General features: G+C 31.9%; 2 protein-coding genes across 5 annotated transcripts in view; both read left to right on the top strand.

Moving 5' to 3' along the window:
* The window catches only part of LOC143921440 (phospholipid phosphatase 2-like), a 63,430-nt gene extending 44,394 nt beyond the window's left edge, over nt 1-19,036 (top strand). For 3 of the 4 annotated variants that reach the window (XM_077444752.1, XM_077444754.1, XM_077444753.1), the window contains exons 3-7: nt 15,140-15,294; nt 16,118-16,344; nt 16,431-16,551; nt 17,524-17,700; nt 17,785-19,036. In XM_077444752.1, the coding sequence (XP_077300878.1) occupies nt 15,140-15,294; nt 16,118-16,344; nt 16,431-16,551; nt 17,524-17,700; nt 17,785-17,958 (854 nt within the window). In that variant the 3' untranslated portion in view covers nt 17,959-19,036. Of the gene's footprint in view, nt 1-12,916; nt 13,003-15,139; nt 15,295-16,117; nt 16,345-16,430; nt 16,552-17,523; nt 17,701-17,784 lie in introns of those variants that run through there. The other variant, XM_077444755.1, reaches the window with a different exon arrangement.
* Nucleotides 19,037-23,547: 4,511 nt separating this feature from the next.
* Nucleotides 23,548-25,939, top strand: LOC143921443 (kelch-like protein 41b). Its single transcript, XM_077444757.1, has 4 exons — nt 23,548-23,603; nt 23,693-23,844; nt 25,387-25,541; nt 25,613-25,939. The coding sequence occupies exons 2-4, from the start codon at nt 23,711-23,713 to the stop codon at nt 25,702-25,704; spliced, it is 381 nt and encodes a 126-aa protein (XP_077300883.1). The 5' UTR covers nt 23,548-23,603; nt 23,693-23,710; the 3' UTR covers nt 25,705-25,939.
* The last annotated feature ends 847 nt before the right edge of the window (nt 25,940-26,786 follow it).

Here is a 26,786-nt window from a genome sequence, read left to right as displayed (position 1 = left end):
TAAATAATATTTATGGATAATTATTTAACAAATTTGATAAATTTACATTTTTGCAGAATTTTATAAATTTAAATCGTGATGTTTAAATAAAAAAATTTCGAGATGTTTACAAACCCGAAATTTTCGAGACATTTATGGATAAGTTTGCGGTTTTTTATACGAATCAGTGAAATTCAAGATGCTGAAAACTCGATAAAAGGCTAAAAGTTGCAAAATTGTTAGAATCGTTTTAATGAAAATTAGGCAAATTGGCAAACTCTAATAAGAAACGATCGACCTGGAGTCACAAACAGAGATCTGACCACCAGCAACCATTGTGATTCAAACTCGTGACCACTATGTTCGAAAGCATTATATTGTGCTAGCCGCTGGGTCCATGCTATTGGTTTAATAATGGAAACACGTTTTTTCGATTTTAAATTTGAACTAATATTTATGTCGAAGTTTTTTCTCATAAATAAATAATTCAATTGTTTTGTTTTGAATTTGAATTCAGAAACTAGAATGTTTCAATATTGAAAAAATGATTATTTTTTTAACTACCAATTATCTAGACAAATTGGTATGGTTAAAAAGTTATTTGTGAAAGGAGTAATTCCATTACTCATGGACCACCCTGCATGAGCCGGGGAAGAACCTTAGTAATAATGACCACAAGACAAATGTGACACATAAGGAATGCGCCCTTACAATTTATCTTGTTATTAACAATGATGAATAGACTCGAACTAAGTTCGTATAAATTAAATTTAACCGTACAGTTATTTAAATTGATTCCTTTTTCTTTGGACGAAAGAGTAGGAGTTGGTTAAGTCGTTTCACTCGCACCTGGATTTACATATGTGTCTATGATATATTTATGTACATAAATACATACATATTTAATTTCCTAATTAAAATATATTAAAAATTATTTAGAATAATTTGATTGAACTTTTTAGTTGAATGTACAACTTATCAAAAGGTTATAATGTCACTGATATAAAAGTGCGCTTTAAGGTCGGAAGATAAAATACAAATTAAAGTTTTTTTAATTAAAATATAATAGAATATGAATACATTAAGAATTAATTTCAAATAAAAAAAAACAATAGAACCGTCGTAAAAATGCGAAACACAATTACAATAAATTATTTATCTAGCTTATAACAAATTTTAATCGAAATGTCTATACTGAAATTAATCTATTGTGTTGTTGGAACATTCATTTGTTGATGAAATGTATTTTATGGTGTCACGACAAATCACTCACGGACTTTACATTCAATATAAAGCATTGCCAAAAATAACGATTATGGGTAATACACGAAAGTACCGATACCGGTGGTATCGGTATTTGTCCGAAAACAAGTATTTGGTGCTACCGGTACTATAAACTAAATAAAAGCTTTTGAAAATCCGCAGATTTATCAAAATAATTGATCTGACTTTTACAAACGATTGCAGTGATCATAATTTACACGTTAATTTGAACTCTATATGATTTGATACATGTGTCATTGCATCGATCAAAAACTATAAGCCGTTGAGTGTAAAGTCCGTGAGTGATTTGTCGCGGAACCGTATTTTATATGCAATTCTAAATACACAGATTACCATTAAGCTTAATATTAAGATACACAGTTTACCGGCTTAATATAATATTAAAAACATTCCCATATTATCGAACAATATATTTACGTCTCTGAAGTCTGACTACTACATATCCTAATATAGTGTTCGTTTGAAAATAACGCGTTTGTTTGTCAATGAAATATAACAGAAGACATTGCACCGGAACCCTTTGTATCAATTGCGAGAAAGGGTCAAATGTGACATTTGGTCAATTTAACCCCGACCCGTCGACGGCGATACATCACACTATTTTATTACGTGATTCCGAAAATCGAAATAAAAATATTGAACTTAAAAAATGAAATTATAACCTTGACTTTTTAAAGGAAAGAAATGTACAACAGTGTGGCACTTTATTATAGTGCGTGTCGCTTCGTATCGATCGACGCGAAATACAAAGTAAAGGTCAGCATCTCCATTTGTACAATTCAAATGATCGTAAGAAAATATCAAGATTAGACAATGCCGCCGCCATGAAAATCCAAAAATACTTCATCGATACTTCACCGATATTTTTAATGTCAATGATATCACATTATGATTATTTGATCATTCGTATACAATCATAGGTATTAAATTATGCAAATTTCGGAAAAGTCTTTGAAAATTACACGCTCGTGCATACTAAGTATTAAATTTAAAAAATACTATACATACTTACATGTTTTTTTTATTTATAATATTTAATAATCTCACCCGTTATCACCGAAGTGGTGGTAAACAAAATCGTTGTTTACGTCAAGTGTTAAACGAAACAAACGTCAAACGAAAAAAAAATTAAAATATGTACACGCAATTTGGGCATATTCAACGCTCGTAACATATTCGCATAATCGATATAGTGAGGGTCACAGATGCAAGTGGATAGCACGCGGAAACATCGACTATACTATTCATACTTCATATTGATACTGCAAATATGTAGAACCAGTAGAATAGACAATAGCATATAATGCTTTGAACAGAGTGGTCACGGGTTCAAATTCCACTGGTTCCTGCTGGTCAGAACTTGGATTTGTGATGCCAGGTCGATCGTTTTCAATCAGAATTTGCCAATTTATCTGATTTTCATTGAAACGCTTCCAAAAAATTGACAACCTTACCCATTTTCTCTTAAAATATCGAGTTTTCAGCAAACTTGAATTTCGCTGAATTGTATAAAATGCTGAAAATTTACAAATTTGACAATAAATGTCTCTGTGGATTGATATGTATTTATGTACTTTGTATAATATTAATAATAATTGTATCAAATATACAATGTTTCTGGATAGGAAGGCGCATTGGGGCTACCTGTTAGGTTTGCTGGTATAAATTAAAGATAAAGATAAGATAATAAAAAAATTAAATTAAAATGAAAATGAAAGTGACTAGTAAACATTCACATTACGAAATATAGTTTTCGTAGGTCCACTTTCACTTTAACCATTATTTGCATAGTGTGTAAGCTTCTCAAGTACAATAAACAGCTTGATTTTGAAAAGCAACGTATAGTAAGAACGAAACGTCTACGGACAAAACGTCTAGCGACACAACGTCTACGACAAAATTACCACGCGACTAAATAGTTATTTTATATTTTATGATGAAATTCCGATTTGGCTGGTTTATATAATACGTATTTATTAATCTGTCAAAGGACGGGTATAGAGATTTCATCACCACACCAAAAATTTAATTTGAACGTATGAATGTTCTGTTTGTGAAAGCTATGTAGCTTAATCATTTTATTCATGAACATTATGTCGCGTAAACTTTTGTTCGTAACCATTTCGTCGCGTAATCATTTTGACGTAGACATTGTGTCGTTGGACGTTTTTTCTGTAGACGTTTCGTCGTGGAACTGTTAAGAACACATTCAAAAGTGCGGCACGGGATGCATACGTGGACTCCAGCGGTGAGAGGCCAAAGTCACACGAGCATATGCAATTCGTACGATTTCGAAAATTTTATACTACATTTCTTTCAATATGGGAATCACCATTATCAACCACTGTCAAAACTATGTATGTCAATACAATATAACCAAAAACACTCCAGGGGATGGGGGACAGATTTGGCATAACGTCTAGCGATTTTTTTTGCCTGTGAAAAACTATCTAAAAAATACACGGGCTGTGTATGTATCTCTCTATGTGTATTTTACCTTTAATGAATTGATAATTTAATATAATCGGTTTTATGTTCGACAAAACTTAGCTCATTAGCTCTATAATTAATCATATGATTAATACATTTTCACCAATATGATGGACATTTTATGTAACACAGGTTTTTCGTTTTAATTATTTATGTGTGGCGTGTTCCCAATATTGGAAGACATGAGAAGGGGAGGACTTGCCCAACAAACCATTATATCAACAGATAACATCTGACCGTCGACACACGAGGAGTACACTAATAATGGCTCAGAGCATCCTGACCACGCCAGCATCGAGCCAACTCAACCATTAATTACAATCTGTGTTGCAGATAGTGCAACAACGCCGCCAATCCCTTACTCGTGTGCACTCCATATAAAATAATGCACCGTTCAATATTTCATCATTTCGAAACATGCAATTTTCACGTCACTGGAAAATTGAGTCTTCACAAAATATACAAGCACTTAAAACTGTGCATCGTCTTCTTGAGTTGTTGTGTTTGATTAAAAAACTTGCCCCTTTCGATCTTCGAAACTGTTTCCAATTTATTTTAGACAAATGTAATTGAATCTTAATACAAATTTTATTTTATTTTATTTTTATTTTTATTTTTACATATGTACCAGGAAAGCCTTTCAGGTAAATCCCAATGCGCCTTTCAGGCCAATTACAATTACAAATGCAGCATTTTTATTACAAGTCGTTGAATTACGAGACACTGAAAAACTCATACATTTTATTGTACATCAATCATACTTCAAATAGTGGTGACATAGTAGGTAGGATTTTTAGCCATTTTTTTTCCGGGAACCGTTTCAACAATGAAATCAGAGAAAATTGACAAACTCTGATAGGAAACGATCAACCTGGACTCACAAATCCAGGTTTGATCAACAGCATAATCTGAAAAATTCATTTTCATTCGAGGTCCGGACCCAGGGATTGAACCCGGCGCCTCTCGACGCTAAATAGAAACTTAACGACCGAGCTATGCTGCTGGCTATATTTATAATTTTCCAGTTAAATATTGAAGATTTTCTATAAATTTAAAGTCTATAAAGGAGAGATGTGTCTTGTTTTTAGTATACTTCATCGTAACTAGACACTTTTAAAATGAATTCATCTAATATATAATTTCGAAAGAGACTTTGTTTGTATGTTAGTTTTGGTTCGTGGAAAAAAAACAAATGAATAGTCAAATAAATTTAATAAAATGTTTACTATTAGATTAGCCATGTTTAAGCGGTTTATATTACAAATACCGAGCGAAGTGGGATAAAACCACAAGTATATTATACATATATACTACTATTGATTAGTAGTGAACAAAAGCAACATAGCCGGTTTAAATGTTTATTAATATTCCTTTTAAACTTCAAATTCTGATCAATTTTTCTAAAATTGATAGAAGATTGTTAATTTCTGTACGTACATATGTACATATGTTTGTAAATGTAAACTCATAATTTGAATTAATATATCATGATACAATTGAATTAATATATAAGTATTAGCAATATCACGTAATACAAATTGTATATATGTATAATAAGTTTTTTTTCAAAAATATCCTTGCACAGCTACTACATATGTATGCACATATGTACATATAACATTTATTCAGTCCCTTTCATATTATCATCAAATGCGATGAAAATTCTCAGACATGTAACGCGACCGAATTCTCTCATCTTGCGGAACAATGACTCGAATGTCGGCGTGTTTAATTCCTGTCATCAGATATCCTACCCAACACTCGATTGCAGAGTGCATATTACGGAATCGACTTAAATTACACGAGTCGGCGGTTAAGGGGCTAAACGACCGCAAAAGCCGCATTTACGCCCATATCTGACTTTCAAATCAGTCCACAGCGGTAACTGTAACACGCATCGTTACTTTTTTGGACAATAATTATATCTGTCTTGTGATGGAACATTCGCTCTCAAAGATCCGCTAATTGGACGCATGCGGGCTATTTATATAAAGGATTAAAGGATTTGATTAATCGTACAAACTTTACAAATTTGAATTTGACATTTTAAATTAAGATACATAATATAGACTTCGTTTAAAAAAAGCTACAGTATTTTAAATTTGGCGCTTGCAATCTGACACCTATTGGCTTATATTAAAAGCATTACTACATGTGCTTTGGAAAATTTCCTGTAGGTGGCAATAAATTAATACTGATTAGTTTTTCATTTGTTTTAATATTCGATTAATTTGTAAATGCTTTTATTTCACAATAAAATAAACAATGATCAATTTAATTAGCTTATAACAAACTTGTCGTGAATTGTTTATGCTATGAATTTTGTCATAAAAAATGGAATATTAAATTTGCAATACATAACCGTTGAAATACAGGTTTATGAGATCACATTCATGTCTTGCCTTCAAAATAGACATTGAACTATCCTATAGAATTTTTATTAGATTGTTAACACTTTGGGAAATGAATGATATTGCCTCGACAAAAACATTGACACTATTTTTTCTTCATTATTCTTCAGACAGGACAGTAAAAAAAATATGTACATACGCATATATAAGTGCCAAAACTATTTATCTTTTGAATATAATATTTAATTTCTTCCGTTTTTTTTTTTTTTTTTGCAAACTAAATCATTCAAATGTATAGACTTTTATGAAATATTCGATTATGATTCATAGCAGAATACATACACACTTATATTCATAAATTAATTCAAGCAAAATTGCTTTCCACAATTTAATCTTTCATATTGCCAACATAATAAACACATCAAATCACACAACAAATCCTGTATATCGAAAGCATTTCAAAATTACAACACACATTCATACTATGTAAATATTAGTTTAAGACTAAAAAAATGTGCTACAACAATGTTTTTAAAAATAATCAAAATCAGGGGTATAATATCGGTTGTTTCAGATTTCTGACGCAGATTCGTATGTCGTTTTCGGCAAAACATAGCACTTGATTATTCAACTAAATTGACCAAGGGGGAGGGTAATGTTTGACAGTGTGACCTTTGGGGTCCCCAATGTCAATGTCACACCACAGTCGACTGTCGGATGCACCGATCACATATTTCATAATCATGACTCCTGATCCGCTTAACACTGATTGCCATAGCAAAACAACATCAGTTCCCATCGACTTCCCCTCCGATGCACCGTCACATTCCCACAAGCAGTGCAATCTATGCTTTTCCGTTGCATTTCATTTTGCCACCTGTGTTAAGAGAACTAGCGGGAAGAGCAGGACAATCCTATATGTATACTAAGGTGTACTGATTTTTGGGTATTTGTCCTGGCAGAACCGCAGAACCCTTGGGATGGGTCTGTTTATAATATATTGAAATCGATTATTTTGTTTTCAAAAATGTGCATCCCATGATCTTCTAACATTCATTAACATTTTTAATAACTCAACCAAATCCTCATTTTAACTTCCAAAAATATATCTATACAAAAAATAAGTCCATAAAATTTATGGCCCAGGGCAGGGTATATTTATATGTATTATATTTTACCATTGAAAAATACTCACTAAATCACCAAATTTTTCGCACTAATTATTCGTGTCTATATTTTTCCCACATACATATGTAGTATTTTTTTCAATTGCTTGTTTTTATGTAGTTTTTATAAACTGGTTTTCCTCCCTTTCCTCTTATTAAGCTCCCACTGATACCTTCCAACTATTTGGAAAATTATTTTTCTGTCAAAATAAAATGTTTGTTTTGAATCTCGGAACATTTTGTTAAAATCGATAGAATTTTTTAGTCATGACTTTTCCATTAGGATCATGCTGCCCGCTTGCCTAAATATCTGATTTTTGATTTTTTTAATTTAATTTAGTAATAATTTTTATTATTACTAAATTATGTTCATAATACATCTTATATCTATTTTAATAGGTACTGATCTACTGATCATTTTCTATTTTACAATTTTAAATTAATTTTGTTAGTAATCATAGTATTATATTATTATAATGTTAATATTATAACGTAATAGGAAAAAGAGCTCAAAAACCTATTTACAATTCTTATAAATGCTCATAATACATCTAATACATAATATTAATTAAAGACTCTCTAAAGTCGATGACCTAAAGCAGATTGTGTTTAGGTAATCTGTTTGCCTAAATATATGTACACGTTTCCTAACACATTTTGATTGTTATAAAATGGGAATTTACATTTATTTCCCCACCAAAACAATAAATCGAGAGTATACTGTAATTAGAAACAATAATTGTAAAATAAATTGTATAATGAATTATAATGGACTACCGGCTATTTATTTATGTATGTACATACACATATTGAAAATCATATATTGAAGATCAAAAGACAACGTAAATAACTTAAATATTTAAAATGCTTCAAAGTCCTCAAATCATAATTTAAATCAAAGTGAGAATTATTGCAAACGAGAAACTAACCACCCGGAAAAAGACCATTTTCCATGGTGACGATATATATAAATATGTACATATGAACATAAAAGTGACAAATCACAATTTACGGCTCATTGCTCATTGCTCATAACTATAATCTATACAGCACCTATGTATAGGTATTATAATTTTATCTGTACAATCCAAGGCTTGTTTGATGTGCAAGATAACATATGTATGTATGATTTTAAAATAACCAAATTTGAGTAAAATTCTCCATTTTTAATTATAAATGTTAAATAAAATTACCGTCTATTAAATCGACATGAAAAAAGGCGAAGTTTCAGACCTTCAACCCCAACTGCCTAAAATACAATTTCTGCGATCTTTCTCTCTCACTTATGATACAAATACTTAAGAGGGCTGGACATCAGCGCCTTGTCCATACAAACGTATTACACTTCTCCCTTCCTCAATTATGGCACTAGAGAAATTATTTTTTAATATGCTATGGATATCCACCATTGGTATGCATCTGTGCTTTTATTTTTTTGATTAGTTATTTTTTATAGGAGCTAGGAGCCGCCAAACATCTACAAAATCGCTTCTTTTTTATTACACCCACGAAAAGAGTCCAGCGTGCTTATTTAACGGTCGTTTTAAAAAAAAATACGCGCACAGTTGCATAGAAAATATCTTTCTCATACCGATAATGAAACTTTTTTAAAAATTGGTCCAGTTTCGGAGGAGAAAATTGAAGAATACGAATCCTCGATTTTGTTGATTTAAAATACGTATTATCTGGTCGAAGCGCAACTGTCGCATTCACTCAATTTATATATTGTCAATATATATATCGAAGAAAGGAACGGCAACAAAATTAAGGTTTCGGGTCTACAGCCCTCTTAAAGCATATACAAAATAATAAATAACTAACATGTGTTGACTTGAAGAATTGACATTTGTTTATTCTAAGATTATATTACAATATTATGTGTCAAATTGTGCATTTGAATCAAGTTATCTAATCAGAGTTTTATTGTAATCGTTATTTCGGGATATTAACGAATGATTGTCAATATGTGTATATTTGCCATATACATATACATATTTAGTCATTTAGAATACCGATATTGTCAAAAATATAATTTCAGATATCTCCGTTACTTGAAGTAGATCAGTGGCTATCAAAATTCCATACGTGTATTACAGTAACACACCAAGAACCAGTGCCGGTTTTAGGGGGGGGACTGGGTCGGGTGGCGCCCGAGGGCGCCGAGTGAGTTAGGGCGCCACTCGATGTGCCGAAGGTGCTACAAAATTTTAGGTCAGAGCGCCAAAGGCTCCTCTACTTTCTAAACTCAAACATTTGTTTCTAATTCTATTCATTGGACGAAGGCGCATTCCCTTTTATATTCTATTATACTTCTCAAAAAATTAGTTTCACATTTCCCTGTGGCTTTCACAATTTAAATTTTGTACTATATGATGCTGATAAATCTTCTGTAACATCGCAAACTTCTTTCCCCTTCAATATATCGCTGGAAGATTGTAACTGATCACGTGAAATTATATTCCCTAAAAAAATTATCTGACACACGATGGGAAGCGAAAATAGTAAGTGTCAGCTAAAGATTCGGTATTTTAAAGAATTATACGCGTAAAACGGCAATTTGACGAAACACAATACGAGTTCATTATTTGCCCCGAGAAATAGTTACAGGTCAAGATTTTTAATCCTCTTTTAGATACAATATTAGTGTCAATGAAAGAGAGACTCGAGCAATTGAACGAATATTCAAAGACGTGGGCCTTATTGTATTTTGTAAACAATCTACCGAAAAGAGACGAGCTTCGCAAATATTGTGTCGATCTTCAAATTTAGCTCACCGCAAATTCAAAATCTGTTATCATTAGTAATGAACTATGGGATGAATTTTGTAAATAAAATTCAATATAAAATTAATGCACTCATTGTGTAAAATTTCATAAAACAACACAATTTACAAGAATTATGTATATACGAACATTTGGGTTGCTATGCGAATTTTCCTGACACTGCCTGTAACTGTAGCAAGTGGTGAATGTAGTTTTTCGAAACCTAAATTAATTAAAAATTATCCCAAATCTACAATGTCACAAAATAGACTTAGAACAAATTTGAGAACTCTATCTATTAAAAATGATATCGCTGAAAATCTTGATTTTTCAGCTTTAATAAAAAAAAGTCTCGAAAAGTTATCTTCTAAAATATCATTTTATTTATTTTTAACTCCACCAGTGGGGTTGGGAAACCACTTTTCTGTCGATCCCAAGCCCGGAATAAGGAGGATGGTAACCCATTTCTTAATATTTTTTCTAGGGGCGCTTAGAAAAAAAATTGTCTGAGGGCGCTATATGGTGTAAGGGGTCACACTAAAACTGGTCACGAGAAAACTAGTCACACTTGAAAATTGGTCACGAAAAAACTGGTCACACCCAAAAATTCGATACATTTTTAATTTTTGGGTGTGACCAGTTTTCTCGTGACCAGTTTTAGCGTGTGACCAGTTTTCTCGTGACCAGCTTGAGCGTGACGGGTGATCACGAGTGACCGATCTAGAGCGACCGGTTGTCCTGTGACCGGTTCACATTTGACTAGTAATCACCGAACCGGTGTAAGGCCGGCACTGCCAAGAACAACATCAATATAACTAATATATACAATAGAATCGTGTTAATCATTTTTATTAATTCAGTTATATTTTATTATATTCCATTGAAATACAGAAAAAATAAAAATTTAAATTATAAACTTATTTTCCTCTTATGACGTTTTTTACTTATAAACAAAGACGTACTTATTATCAACAGATTTCTACAACATATTAAATAAACATTTGCGAAAGTCGATGTCCAATTGTAGTCAAATATTTGTCAACGATCGCTGACGATCCACCATTACGTTATCCACCAAACGTTCAAGGCCATTTTTCTAACTCTTTCAACCGAAAATTTTGCAAAAACCACAAATTTAACAAATTTTTCCGTCACGTTATTACTTCACGGAAAGTAAATTAAATTTTTTTGTTGAATAAATTGGGTAAAAATTTTACAATTTGAATCAAAAATATTGCATAGCCTATAGAATTTTTTTCCTTGTACAAAGTACAAGATCTGATCGATTACTTTTTTTTTATTCGTAGTTTTCCTTGACGTCCTCAAAGTTTTAAACGTGCATATAAAACTTTGGGGACGTAATTAATTATAATAATTGACTTGGTCTATGGAATGTACATATGTATGTACATACATATTTGGATATTAAACTTTAAAAATATTAATATATTAGTATGTCGATAATGCTCTTTCTCGTTGCCAATCAATAGCAACATGACAACTTTTAAAATTGATATAAATTTGACAAATTGCTCTGGTCTTTGCAGCAACGGTTTAAGAGGGCTGTACACCAGAAACCTTAATTTTGTTGCCGTTCCTTTCTTCGATATATATATTGAGTGAATGCGACAATATATATCAATATATATATTGAGTGAATGCGACAGTTTCGCTTCGACCAGATAATCGAGGTTTCGTATTCTCCTATTTTCTCCTCCAAAACTGGACCAATTTTTAAAAAATTTCATCATCGGTATGAGAAAGATATTTTCTGTGCAACTATGCGCGTATTTTTTTTTAAATCAACCGTTAAATAAGCACGCTGGACTATTTTCGTGGGTGTAAAAAAGAGGCGATTTTATAGATTTTTGGCGGCTCCTAGCTCCTATAAAAAATAACTAGTCAAAAAAATAAAAGGATAGATGCATCCCAATGGTGGATATCCATAGCATTATCAAAAATAATTTCTCTAGTGCCATAATTGAGGAAGGGAGAAGTGTAATACGTTTGTATGGACAAGGCGCTGGTGTCCAGCCCTCTTAACGGAAGGGTGAAAATTGGGGGTCTACGTGACGAGCCAGAATGTTAAATTACAGAAAACACACATATCGGAAGGCAAAGATTGAAAATCGAAAGATCTTAAGTCGAAAGATAAAAAAAAGGGTGCATGGTAAACAGTACATACTCACGTACATACTCACTTAATTTGCGCGATCAGGGTACAACAGGAACAAGAGGAACAGGCTTTTCCTTCCGTATTCTGCGCGCGCACATTAATACGGGAGGAAAAGCCTGTTCCTCTTGTTCCTGTTGTATCCTGCTCGCGCAAATTAAATGAGTATGTCCCGTTTACCATGCACCCTTATTTTTTATCTTTGGATTTTCGATCTTTGCCTTCCGATATTTGCGTTTTCTGTAATTTAACATTCACGGAGACCGGAAAATTAGCTACTATATATTTCATTGGAAACTTAAAACTGAAATAATGTGTAGCGGAAAACTTAAATGGCCTCTCTTGGCATTGTGCAATTCGTAACAAAAGATCCCCATCAGAAACAAGTAGGCAATTTTCATCATGCGCAACTGTACTGCTATTAAACGCGAATATTTTTGTGCACAGCGCTTTTTTCACGGATTGGCCCAACATCTAGAAGGGGGGGGCATTGTTCAAAAAATATAATGAGCTTGGACCAAATTTTTATTTTTCTATCATTAATATGAAGGTCGTACAACAATACAATACGTACATAATATGAACTTTTAAATGAATTCTTCGAAAATGAATCATTGACTTCACAGTTTGAGATTCGGCGATTCGCTATTATAACAATTCACATGTACGTCAAAGTTGCGTGCGATTTCCTTCTGTGACGTAATCCAATGACTGGCTGTCAGTTTACCATCGAATTTGTCGTCGACAAGACATGTCGTTTCCGAGGGACTTGTTCAGTTACCATAGAGTCAATTTTGGTATTGTTCATATACATATGTATATATACGCATTGGTTAAGTTATTGCTCAATAGATTAGTGTTGGTGAAAGTCAATGGCGAATTACTCCATGTCGAATTACATCATGACGCACGTCTATTGGATTTAGAGTGAAGTTACAAAAAAATGTGTACATAATCGTTCATGCTCACATCAAAATACAATTCAACTAAATAGAACGCATTATGCCCTATGTAAACAAATCAATTGTAAAATGGCCGACAGCTGTCAATCGAGAAGGAAAATACAGTGATACTAGTGCAGTGTCAGTGTTGCCATAGCGCTTATAAATGTGCTACCAATATAAAAAAATGGTTCGGTGATTACTGGTCACAAAGTCACTAAAATCTCTATAACGGAACATCTGGCAGCCGAAAAGTCCATCATACTAACGATAACTATCATAGTAACGAGAACTTGAGTGACAAATATTGTGTATTCGCGATTTTCATGGCAACAATTGTCTTTGTGACCACCCCAATGTGACGAATAGTCCAATTACCTAAAAAAATATGGTGTCTTATCTAAATTTATTCCAATCAGTAGTAAAATTGGTAAACGGATTATTCCGCAATAAGCGATCTCGCACAAGTCACTAAAATCTCGTTCACGGAACATCTGGCACTCAAGTTCTCGTTGGTACAATATTTCGCGTGGTTGAATTTCGATTGATGGAGTTTTTGGGTGCCAGAGGTTTCGTGAATGAAATTTTAGTGACTTGCGCGAGATCGGTTTTTGCGCAATAATCACTGAACCGGTAAAATTGAACAAATTTTTATTTATAATTTTTATTCTAGTATGGAATTCGAATAAAATTTTTATGATAAAGTGACGTGTAAGGTATAACGTGTGAATGTTTCATTAAAACGTTATTTTTTTTCGCAAACATTTTCGTTTTTTAATGTGTGTACATATATATGTACATACATATGAACATTTTGTCGCGTGAACTTTCTTTCGTATGAACATTTTGTCCGTGAGCGTTATTTCCTGATTTTTTTTTATATTGTTGAGCGTTTTGCCTGTTAAAGTTTTTTTGTGTCCCATAAAAACTGTATGTTCTGAATCGGTCTCCGTGACGAGACAGAATGTAAAATTACAGAAAATGCAAATATCGGAAGGCAAAGATCGAAAATCGAAAGATTCTGCGCGCGCACATTAATACGGGAGGAAAAGCCTGTTCCTCTTGTTCCTGTTGTATCCTGCTCGCGCAAATTAAGTGAGTATGTACGTGAGTATGTACCGTTTACCATGCACCATTTTTTTTTGATCTTTCGAAAGTCGAAGTCGAAAGATCAAAAAAAAAATGGTGCATGGTAAACGGTACATACTCACATAATTTGCGCGAGCAGGATACAACAGGAACAAGAGGAACAGGCTTTTCCTCCCGTATTAATGTACGCGCGCAGAATCTTTCGATTTTCGATCTTTGCCTTCCGATATTTGTGTTTTCTGTAATTTAACATTCTGTCTCGTCACGTAGACCCGTTCTGAATTTACCTTATTTACTTGAAAATGGCTTTTTTTACATCCATGTAATGCTTCCAAATTAAATAATACATATACCTCGTTTATTAATTCTTAAAAATTTTTGAAAACCAGAACTTGACAACTTATTGTTTACGATGATTTTAAATGCAAAAATTGTGTTTACTATTACTTTTTTCATCAAAACCGGGTTTGGTTTATAGTCTTTAAAAGTACTTTACAGAGCTTTTTTTATGAAATATAATTATGGAATTATATACATTTAAAACAATTAAATAATCATAAAAACTTCATAGTTTAAGTGTATCAATACTATGTACATATGATAAACGAATCATTTCGCACATTACGATCTCGCACACGACAATCGTTGCCACTAAAATCGCGAATACGGAATATCTGGCACTGGAATTCTTGTTAGTGTATTGTTTCGCGTTTCCAACTCTCGTCGTGTTCAATTTTCGAGTGCCAGATATTCGTGATCGAGATTATACGTGTGCGAGATCGCCTTGTGCGAAATAGTCACCGAACGCTTGCATATATACATATTTGAATTTCAATCAATTGATTTAATTATACTTTTGTTGTTAAATTTATAAACTAATAAGTTTTTGTTTTCTTTATTTCAGTTGGTGCATTTTTAATTTTACATGAATTCAATTATCTACCAAATCACAGAAGTGGATTCTACTGTGGAGATCCAAAGATATCATTCCCCTTCGATGGAGATACGATTACTGTTGTTAATTTATTACTTATGTGCGCATTTGCACCAGCTATCATTGTAAGTTAACATACATATGTAATTGTTCTATTTATTTCTTTCTTTGTTTTAATAAAACAGTATATAAATTTAGACAGTTTAGATATATGTCGGTACATATGTATAATACCATTCGTACTGATTTTACCAATACAATACTGGTTTTTTGGGTATCTGGTAAGTCGTGAGATAAAACCAGTACCCTTTTTTATCTAATAGATGGATTTAAATACACAAAGCCTTCAGCGAAAATAATGTCCCCTAAATATTGCCAAATTAGTCGAATGTTTGACTTTGTTGACTTTTTTCTTCGATGAATAATATGTAGTGGTCCAGTGATAAAACGCAATTGAATGTTTAACTTTAAAATTTTCGCTAATCGATAAGAAAAATTTTAACAGGTTCTGTGTAAACTTTTATAAGAGCATAAAAACAAAAACAATTTTTCATAAATGTGCATTTATCATTATTTAATGTTTGTTTTTAATAACGGAAATATTTAGAATTTTTTTTTGTAAAAAATGCCTTTGTCTTGAATTTAAAAAAAAGGTAACCTTAATTTAAACTGGAATATAAAACAGTTCATACATGTAGACTAAATTATTAACTCACTATAAAAACGATTGAGTTTTTAGATTAAAATTCTCAGAATTCAATGTAAATGTATTTTTAAATTAAAATTCAATGTAAATTAAATTTTTTATTGATTTGTGTTTCATAGCTATTCATCGAAAAAAAATACTATGTTTATTTATCGACAGTAAAACTATGGTTTTTATGGTTATTAAAAATTATCAATTTCTTGTAAATTATTTTAAAAGCTTTTATTTATATTAAACTTCAGATGATCATCGTCGAATTGTTGCGTTACCGACCTGAAAAATATTCAATGTCAAACGTTCGCTGTAAAACAGCCCTGAAGAACGTTAACAGGTGGTATGGGGAGTACGTAGTTTCCCTAGTTTTCAATTTATTCCTTTTGGAAGTCATAAAGGGTATTATTGGTGAACCGCGACCTCACTTTTTGCAAACATGCAACCCTGATGCAGCCGTAAATTGTACACCAGGAACGTAAGTGTATTGTGACTACATACCGCAAATTTATATACTCATTTTATTATTTTCATTATAATTTTCATGTTTTCACTTTCTTTCAGGTATATTTCAACATACACTTGTACGAATACACAGTACTCAAAATGGTTTGTAAGAGACACAATAAAAAGCTTTCCATCAGGTCATACTGCAATAGGCTTGTCCACAAGTATTTTCTTATTTGTGAGTAAATTTATTTCAATTACATATTTTTCTAATTTGAATTGTAAGAATTAGGCTTTAAAATACGTCAACTTATACTTATTTTGTCTTTATAAGTGACGTGTCATAAAACTTCATAGTTTTAAGTGGTTATCGGTTATAAGCAACGGTGTCACCCCAATTTTGGAACAACGGGTTTCCAATTTATTTTCAATAAAATTCATTTGAAAATATATATGTACAATATACATTTTTTTTCGTCCAAGGCACTATTACATGAGAGTTCAGTAACCCTTTTCCCGCGGCAATAAATATAGCGAACAAGCCCTGTACGCGGCACCTTTTTCGCGGATTTGGCAATCGAGTTTTCGACCTTAAATACAGATTTTAATATTTACTCAAGTAACCAGATATGTTAATTAACACATAAAGTATTATTTTAAACAATAAAATACATAATATATCTCGTAGTTTTGGATTAATTGTTAAATAATCATTCTTCATAATTGTATGAAGATGTGACGTCACTTAAACGAGGTTTCAGTATGGTTCCACAAAAAACTAATTTTGACTGGTATATATTCATTTTAAGCAAATTGAATAGAAGGCATTCAACTCTCAGTAATATATTCAACCAATTTTGAACCTTAAAACAGTTTAAATAGGCGCATATAAGGCTCAAAATCCCGTGCAAAGTTCAGAAATTCTATGAAAGACAGCCGCGCTTCAGACTTGTCGCCCAAAGCTTCCATAGAAGACGGCCGCGGGCAAACGGTTAAATTTTCAAGATTTATATAATTTTTGACAAGAATTATATGAATTTTTAGATTAAATAACGGGTTTCCGGAAACTTTTGATTTGTAACAACAGGTTTCCGGAAACCCATGGAAACCATTAGGGTGTCACCACCGGTTATAAGCTACTATTTATCCACCAATAAACAATGTGAGCTTTTATAACACAATTTTTGTATTAAGTTTCATTGTATTACAGTGCTATTTGCAAAAACGCGCATGTGACCTTCGACCGAAGTTGATGACACCACTGATTCAAGCATTGCTGATTTCATGGGGCCTTGCATGCTCATGCACGAGAATAATGGATAATCGCCATCATTGGTGGGACGTTCTTGGTGGTGCTGTTTTGGGTTTCATAATGTCATACTATAACGTAAGTAATTTTTACTCAAGTTTTACATATGCTTATGTAACAATTTTCAATGGACAAGCTTTTATATCAAATTATTCTTTTCAGGTTATGATATTATGTAAAAACTTCAAATGCCCGAATCCCCAACTTGCCAGAAGTGTTAATTCAAACGGTGACTCTGGTCGTTCGATGGATAGTCACCATAGTATTAAAAGACATATAAATTCATCAACCATGATGCCCGACGAATTTGATTCTGGATTGAGACAAATCACATGATTTAGTATTACCGAACTAGTATTTTTAATTCATAGCAATTGTTTTATTACGTTATATTAGAATGAGAAATAATTAATTAAAACAAATGACGTAAATCAAAAACGTTTGCGCTTCCATAAGTATGTATATAAACTACTATTGTCAAAGTAAACAAATTTTGAACTTTATATTAACATATAACCGATGTTAATATGCTGGGTCTTAAACTTAATACAAACTATTGGGCAAAAATAGTAGCTGAAATGTGAGCTACAATAAATTTTAATACTTGTTTGTTACATACAATATTATCAATGTTGGCCTTTAAAATTTATACAAGTATATTTATATTTTTTACGCATTTTATAAATATTGAGTGTAATTATCTTCCATGTGAGGTTTTATTTATCAGTTTAAAGTTACCACTTTAATATGATGAAATCGTTGTAAATCTTTTAGTCATATAAGTAATTTATTTATATTTAAATAAAATTATTTATAAAATTATAGGTTTTTGCAACATTGCTTTTAAAATGTATGTATGATGTTTATTTTTTTTTTTCATTATTACATACGATAAGTTCAAAAAAAATATCTATTGACTGATATTGAATATGTATGTACCTATATATTTGATTTGTGTAGATAAAAACTTGGAAGACTTTCAAACTATTCCATTTTTTGATGTTGCATATGTATGTGTAAATATCATGGTCATAGCTTGGGTGGCTATGGGGGCCAACCCATATAGAGTTTATCATCATAGTAGAGTTTTCGTGATATAGTTGACAAATGAATCAATGAAAAAAATCAGAATCTTATGTACATATGATGTTTTATATAAATAGTCATATTGCTAGCGACATTCGCTATATAAATGACCAATGTACTTGCTAGGCTATTTTAAATTATTTAAAAATAAATGACGAAAATAAAAGACAATTTCTATTTTTGTATTTATTTATTTATATTTTATTTGTGTTGTAGGATCAAACAGTATTCATCTAAACATTCTGTTTCTTTTGTAAAATATTTTCAATATACGTATGTATGTATGTATGTTAATAAATTAATTAGGTTAATACAATACAATGAAATCAAATGTTGTTTTATTTACACACATGTATGTATATTATACCTTTTTTAATTAAGCAGTATAGAAAATTTGGTTCTTGATTCACATTAATTACTACACTGCCAATCTTTATTATGAACATCGCACACAACCAAAATAATTTATAAAAGACAAAACAATAAATTACTATTGGAAATTTCCAACTGATTATTATTGTATACAAATAGCATCTTGCTATGTATATTGATTTTTGCTTTATCTATATTGTATTTATGTATACATATATATACAGTTAATTGAGTTCGTGATAATTTTTGACCTCGAAATTTCACTTTTTCCTAGATAAGAATCATATATGTAAAATAAATAAACAATATACCAGTCACCAAAATAATTTATAAAAGACGTATATATTAAAATATATATAAAAACGGAGCGTCGGTAATTATGTATAAATCAGTGGCGGCTCCTGAGAATTTGTAGTAGCGGGCTGCACTGATAAAATGTCTAAAAAATGTCACCATAAATGTTCTATCATGTCATAACTGGACATGATAAGCACAGTTTTTGGCGTACGACCACTTACATGTGGATTGTAAGTATTGTTGAAAAAAAACTAGCAAAATTCATCACCCATTAAATTGGTGGTGAAAAATTAAAAAAAAGCTTCTATTATTTAAAATTAAATTCCGTTCTCCGGTTTTTAAGTTCTACAAATTTATCAATGACTTTTTTTACCAAAGTCTGGTATTTCCCCAATCAGTTTTTTTTCTATGCTAATCATAGCCGATGCGATTAATCTGTCCTGCCCCATTGAGTTTTTCAAAAACGATTTTATTCTATTTATTAAGAGCCGAAATACATTTTTCCGGTTCTGCTGTGGTTATAGGCGTTTTGACGACTATTTTTCGATTTTGATTTCGCGGCAGCCTCGATCACTGTTTTAGTTCCGATTACTGTTTCAGTTCTGGATCTGGACTCCTGTTTCAGTTCCGGATCCGGATCCCTGTTTCAGTTCCTATTCCCGATTCCCGATTTCTGTTTTAGTTCCGATTCCGATTAACTATTACTATACGTATTGTAACTTTATTTAAAAATCATGCGTCAATTTGTTTCCGAAAACTCCGTTGAAATTTCAAGGGGTACAACACTAGTATTTTATAATACTTTTCTTCTTAGGTTTCGACTGCCGATGTGCGCCACACAAATCGCACATATGCTATGCGCCATGGTCCCAGGTATAATATACATACATGTATGTATATTATCGGTCTCCCTCACGGGACCGAAAGTGAAACGCCCGAAAAGGCAAAGATCGAAAATCGAAAGATCTTATGTCGAAAGATCAAAAAAAAGGGTGCATGGTAAACGGTACATACTCACGTACATACTCACTTAATTTGCGCGAGCAGGATACAACAGGAACAAGAGGAACAGGCTTTTCCTCCCATATTCTGCGCGCGCACATTAATACGGGAGGAAAAGCCTGTTCCTCTTGTTCCTGTTGTATCCTGCTCGTGCAAATTAAGTGAGTATGTACGTGAGTATGTACCGTTTACCATGCACCCTTTTTTTTGATCTTTCGGCTTAAGATCTTTCGATTTTCGATCTTTGCCTTCCGATATTTGCGTTTTCGGTAATTTAACATTCCGGCTCGTCACGTAGACCCATATATAATATGTATGATTTGCATGCGGTGAAATTATCTCTCTTTTTGTCATACAGCCTTGTTTAGTGTGCGCGCGCAGAATACGGGAGGAAAAGCCTGTTCCTCTTGTTCCTGTTGTATCCTGCTCGCTCAAATTAAGTGAGTATGTACGACGGGGGGAGAGATCCTCTTTTTATCTTTCGACTTAAGATCTTTCGATTTTCGATCTTTGCCTTCCGATATTTGCGTTTTCGGGCCCGTGAGGTAGACCCGTTTAATTATCGAATTTTGTCTTGTGATCATCTTATATTTCTCATATACATAGACAAAGTCATGGGTTGGTGACATCCGAATTTTTTACTTTCCGGCACAGAATTATTCTCTAGTCAGTTTAATTAAGATTTGCATTCAGTTTCAGTTTCATTTCCACCCCCTACCCCCTGGATCCACCAGTGGTTTCATTTAAAAGAATTTTCTAATATCTGCATAATACCATTGATGAAGCACTTTCCTAAAATACATGTCATCTTGACTTATAAAATCTTAAATCTATGATTGATAATCACATTCATTACATACATATATAGAGCCCATTATTTTTAAATATGAATGGTAAAATTAGACATTGTATAATAAACTTTCAAGATTTTTCAAGAATAGGTAAACGAGCATTTCAAATAAAATTCAGAAGATATAGCAATGGATGCTTTATTTTGACTTGAAGCAAGTGTGAATAGACATAAAACATTAACACACTCAGTGTGCTATTTTGACGCAATGTAAAAATATTTTTTTGAAATTGACCTTGAGACCAAATCTATGTAAATCATTTCAACTGATTTAATTGATGACGACACATGGGTTTGTATGATATAAGTAATTAATCAGCGTTGGCTGGAATAATGGGCAATTCAGAGTTTCCCCTGGCGTTGGGTATTAAATGGGTCAATTGGCCTCTTTCCAAGATGCCTTGTTGCACTTTCGCATTTAATATAACCAACCGATTTAATCACAATATACTGACTAAGTTCAATATTCTTGCATGTGTATATTTTTTTATCTTCGTCAAGGCTGTTTTAAAAACCAGCAAGAATACTATATATAAAAACGGACTGTCGCTAAATATATTTGTATATTTGTATATTTGTATATTTGTATGTGACGGACGATCAACCATCAACCAGTATGGGGAACAAAATTTTTTTTTTTTTCATATTTTTCAGTTTTTTAATTTTTTTCATTTTTTCAGTTTTTTCATTTTTTTCATTTTTTCAGTTTTTTCATTTTTTTCATTTTTTCAGTTTTTTCATTTTTTTCATTTTTTTCATTTTTTCAGTTTTTTCATTTTTTTCATTTTTTCAGTTTTTTCATTTTTTTCATTTTTTTCATTTTTTCAGTTTTTTCATTTTTTTCATTTTTTCAGTTTTTTCATTTTTTTCATTTTTTTCATTTTTTCAGTTTTTTCATTTTTTTCATTTTTTCAGTTTTTTCATTTTTTTCATTTTTTTCATTTTTTCAGTTTTTTCATTTTTTTCATTTTTTCAGTTTTTCATTTTTTTCATTTTTTTCATTTTTTCAGTTTTTTCATTGCCGGGGGCGCTGGCGGCGCTGGGGGCGAAGCCCCCGGGGTGCCAAAGGCATCGGGGCGCTGGGGGCGCCGGAGGCGTCGGCGGCGCTGGGGGCGAAGCCCACGGGATGCCGAAGGCATCGGGGACGCTGGGGGCGAAGCCCCCGGGGTGCCGAAGGCATCGGGGGGGCTGGGGGCGCCGGAGGCGTCGGCGGCGCTGGGGGCGAAGCCCCCGGGGTGCCGAAGGCATCGGGGGTGCTGGGGGCGCCGGAGGCGTCGGCGGCGCTGGGGCCGAAGGCCCCGGAGCGACGGAGGCATCGGGGGCAAAGGCGTCAGGAGGTCGGCGATGCACAAAACGTAGTTCGTAATTCGTAATCACTTCGTAATTCGTGCATCAATTTCTTTCCGAAACCAGTCGATTCAATATCTTTAACTTTATTTTTATTCGAGTTTCAATTCCTTTTCGAAACCACCCGTTGAAATCAACGGGTCCAACACTAGTACATATATAAAAAAATTCAAGATTGATTCTTCTCATGATCACAAAACTTCATATATTGATATAACGTACATATGCATAGGTACATACATACATATGTATGTATGTACATAAATATATAGATAAAGTAAATATCTCAATGTTTGTTCATTCTATTTAAAATTTTATTTATATGTAAGTTCAATTTAATTAATTTATATTAAAAATATATTTCACGTAATTCACAAAAATGCATTATAATAAAAATAAATTATCTTACTATTAAAGGTCTGTTCATACCTATCCAGCACGACCCGTAGCCTGCAGGTGTCCTGCAATTGCGGATAGTATTCTTTAGTACATTATATGGACGTATTCATACTCCATTCGCGCATGCGCATTTACGCATTCATGCGCGTCCATATAGAATGTACTAAAGAATACTGTCCGTACTTGCAGGATTCGGGTCGTGCTGGATAGGTATGAACAGACCTTAAAAAGTACGCAAGTAAAATTAAGTCAGTGATTTGGAACCGTTTTTATTCACTGCATTTATTTTACAAAATATGTCAATTGTGTTTGTTTTATGTTTTATCGAAATAAATATTTAACGGGTTTGTTTTACATTTATTGGTATGGAATTCGTCGCATTTTTTTTAAATATTGGATTTACTTGTAACATTTTAAAATCAATGATATTTACATTTTATAATCACTGAGGGAATGGTGACAATAAGATAAACCATATGTCTGAGAAAACTTTATTGAGGAAAATGTATTAGCACTCGCTGTTTATATGAAGCAATGGGTTTTTACGTATACATTTATGTATAACAGTGCTTTCATTGTTTATATACTTGCATTGAGTCTCCAGCTGCCAACCAGTATACACGTCAAGGTACATTCACATACACTAGAATGTATATGTATGTATATATTTTACAACGTTTTATACAAATAATGCATTTACAATATTAGTTTCTGCAGGTTTACCGTTGCAAAATAATGTCGGACTCAAATGTGTTCTTTCCATCCGGTTATTCCAATTCGGACCAAGGAAATATGTGTTTGGGCTCAATATATAACTTGTATAGACAACAACGATTCCTAGATGCCACATTCACAGTTGGTGATGAAACGTAAGTAAAATATAAATTTATCTTATTTTAAAATTAGAATTAATTATTTAATAAATGAAATAATCATTTAATCGACAGTAAAATAGCTATCATTAATGAGATAAACCAATATTTGGAAAATGTAATAGAATATATAGCTATAAATACATACATATGTATATGTATATTTATAAATCATAAATTTTATTATTTGCAATCCGATATAACGAATTGCACTGGCATACCAGTGGTGATTTATCAGTGAAACAATTTATCAATTAAATTTAATATGTACGTAGCGGAATGAGAGTTGTGATGATAAGTTCATTGACTCTATTTTTATCCAGGGATGTAGAATCGTTGAAAAACGATGACTAAGACTCCGATATGCAAGCAAAATCCGACTCCGACATCAAATCCAATTTTTAAATTTTTAAATTGGATTAGATTAAATATCCTATATACATATGTACCTGGGAGTCGCGGAGTCGGAGCATTTCAAGTGGAGTCGGAGTCGTAAAAAATCATCCAATTCCGACTCCTTTTTACAAGCTTTTATTAGCGTCACTTATTATTTTCTTTAATTAATAGTATTACGGTATGTGTCAACTAGTATTCAATTTTATTGTAAATCCATTACATAATATATTTAAATAAAATAATTTCTTTATTAAATGATGAAATTTAATTTACATTATAAATAAACTCTTTTTCATTCTCATTTTTACTCATGTTTCACATTGATTTATTTGTGTATGAAATTCGTACACATACGCTATTACTGTACTTACTTTTTATTTATACTTATTTTGTTAACAATAATTTAATAAATTGGGTTACTTGATAAAAAAAAAGATTTTTTACTTCCTTTAATTTTTTATATTTTGAAAATCGATATTATTTTTATTACTAACAATTTTAGATGTTGGCAAGAAAATTCGATTTTATTAAAATCGTTCCAGTTAGAGTTGGAGTCAGTAAATTTTAATCCCCCCCACAGCCCTGCTATATACAAACATACATACATACATACATATGTATGTATGTATGTATGTGTAAGACCATTTCCGGAGTTGTTCCATTTTTACAAGCCTCAAATCAGGTTGCTTTCAATTTTTCGTCTGATGAAATTATTAATGACTCCAATTCCAGTCGTAAAGCTCTGACTCTACAGCCTTGTTCTTAGCTTATTAAAAAAAAAATTATATAAGCTCTATATACATAGATAGCAGGTAAATAAGTCAGAAAATTTAGAAACTGGTTTGTGGGAAATACCCAGCAATATCTAATTGCATTTATATGTATGTACATGTGTATGATTATAATTTTAATGAATACGGATACAATATGTTATTGAGTACATTACATCTCTCATATTTTATTTGTGTTTATTATCATAACTCTTCATATAACGTTTTTAATGTCGGTATTTCTACCATTATGTATAAACCTGTATTTTTCCATTGAAACTATTTATGGCAGATATGTCAAATTAATATACATATGTGTAAATTAATTCATTCTCATTTCTTTTTTTAAATATTGATTTTTATTCTAAAATAGATTCAAAGTACACAAAATTGTGATGGCTGTCAATAGCAGCTATTTTATGGAAAACTTCAACGATAACGATACTGACTATGATTTCCCAGAATTGGCTGACTTTGATTCGAATGCATTGTCAATTATTATTCGCTATTTCTACACTGGAAATATAGGTATGTTTTATATTTAAAAACATTTGAGGCATTATTAATTTGTGTATTTATAAAAGTTTTATATCTTCCAGATGTTGATTCTGATAGCATTGCGAATGTTATCAATTTGGCTGAGTTTCTCAAAGTACCGGCATTAGTTGAAAAATTAACTGGCTCGGATTGAATATTTTTTTATATAATTATGTATATTGTACAATGGGCAATGTACATTCGAAGCATTATACGTATAAATCATTTTGTATACTGTATTTAAACAATAAATCTATTTTTATTTGAAATTGTTAATTTAAAGACTCTTACCACTTCCTTTGTGACCAATTTATTATACGATAAAATTCACAATGTACTTATAACTAAGCATCAACATACCTATGTATGTAAATCTGTGGTACATACTTAATAAAAATCAAAATAAAACGAATCGACGATTTTTGCAGTTAACCTTCAATTTCAAGTATTTTTTTATTACTATTATGCTGTGCATCAAACAAAGTAAACAAAACTATCCTCAAGCACACAATTGTTAAACAAGCAAATAAAATTTGAGAGGTCACAAACATATAAAATTATCTATACATGGTGAATCACCATAACAAAAATATTTATAAGAAAAATCTTTCTGAATTGATTAACACAAATATTAATCATCTGGAGAAGCTTGGCTAAAACATTTTTAGATTTTCGTGTTCAAGTGGGGAGAAAATGTATGAATTGATAAATGCATGCCGCAAAATTAAATATGTACATAAATTGAGTACATTTACAAACAGGGACTTTTATCGAGGGAAAAAATATACCCTTTTTACTAGAAAAAATCATGAAGATAATGTGTTTTAATGAGAAAAAACTTGTAAAAAGACAATATATGTAATGATTATAATTATTATCACAGCAATAATTAATAAATATATTTTTTTACGAATACGAATTCGAATTCCAAAAATTATGATACACAAGTTTCACAAGATGGATTAGTCATTAAAAATTCGCATGACTCAAAAATATCCTAATCTAAATGTCATCTTTGTCATTGCTAACGACAAAATCTTGGAAATTTACTGACTAATGGTTTTGATTCTCTATACTAATGGTTTCCAATGTGTTTAACTGTGGCTCTCAGAAAAATTTGAGTTCAAAATTCAAATTATCCTTTTCCAAAAAAATGACAGCAAATTAATAAAAGAGATTAAGAGGGCTGGACATCAGCGCCTTGTCCATACAAACGTATTACACTTCTCCCTTCCT

The sequence above is a fragment of the Arctopsyche grandis genome, chromosome 13, assembly GCF_051622035.1.
Source record: "Arctopsyche grandis isolate Sample6627 chromosome 13, ASM5162203v2, whole genome shotgun sequence".
Classification (NCBI taxonomy): Eukaryota; Metazoa; Arthropoda; class Insecta; order Trichoptera; family Hydropsychidae; genus Arctopsyche; species Arctopsyche grandis.
The sequence above is the reverse complement of the archived record's forward strand: the minus strand, read 5'-3'. Positions and strand labels throughout refer to the sequence as shown.

Coding starts and splice junctions, on each gene's coding strand:
- LOC143921443 (XM_077444757.1), top strand. CDS start 23,711: ATGTCGGACTCAAATGTGTTCTTTCCATCCGGTTATTCCAATTCGGAC. Junction 23,845..25,386: donor TTCACAGTTGGTGATGAAAC/GTAAGTAAAATA, acceptor ATTCTAAAATAG/ATTCAAAGTACACAAAATTG. Junction 25,542..25,612: donor TTTCTACACTGGAAATATAG/GTATGTTTTATA, acceptor TATATCTTCCAG/ATGTTGATTCTGATAGCATT.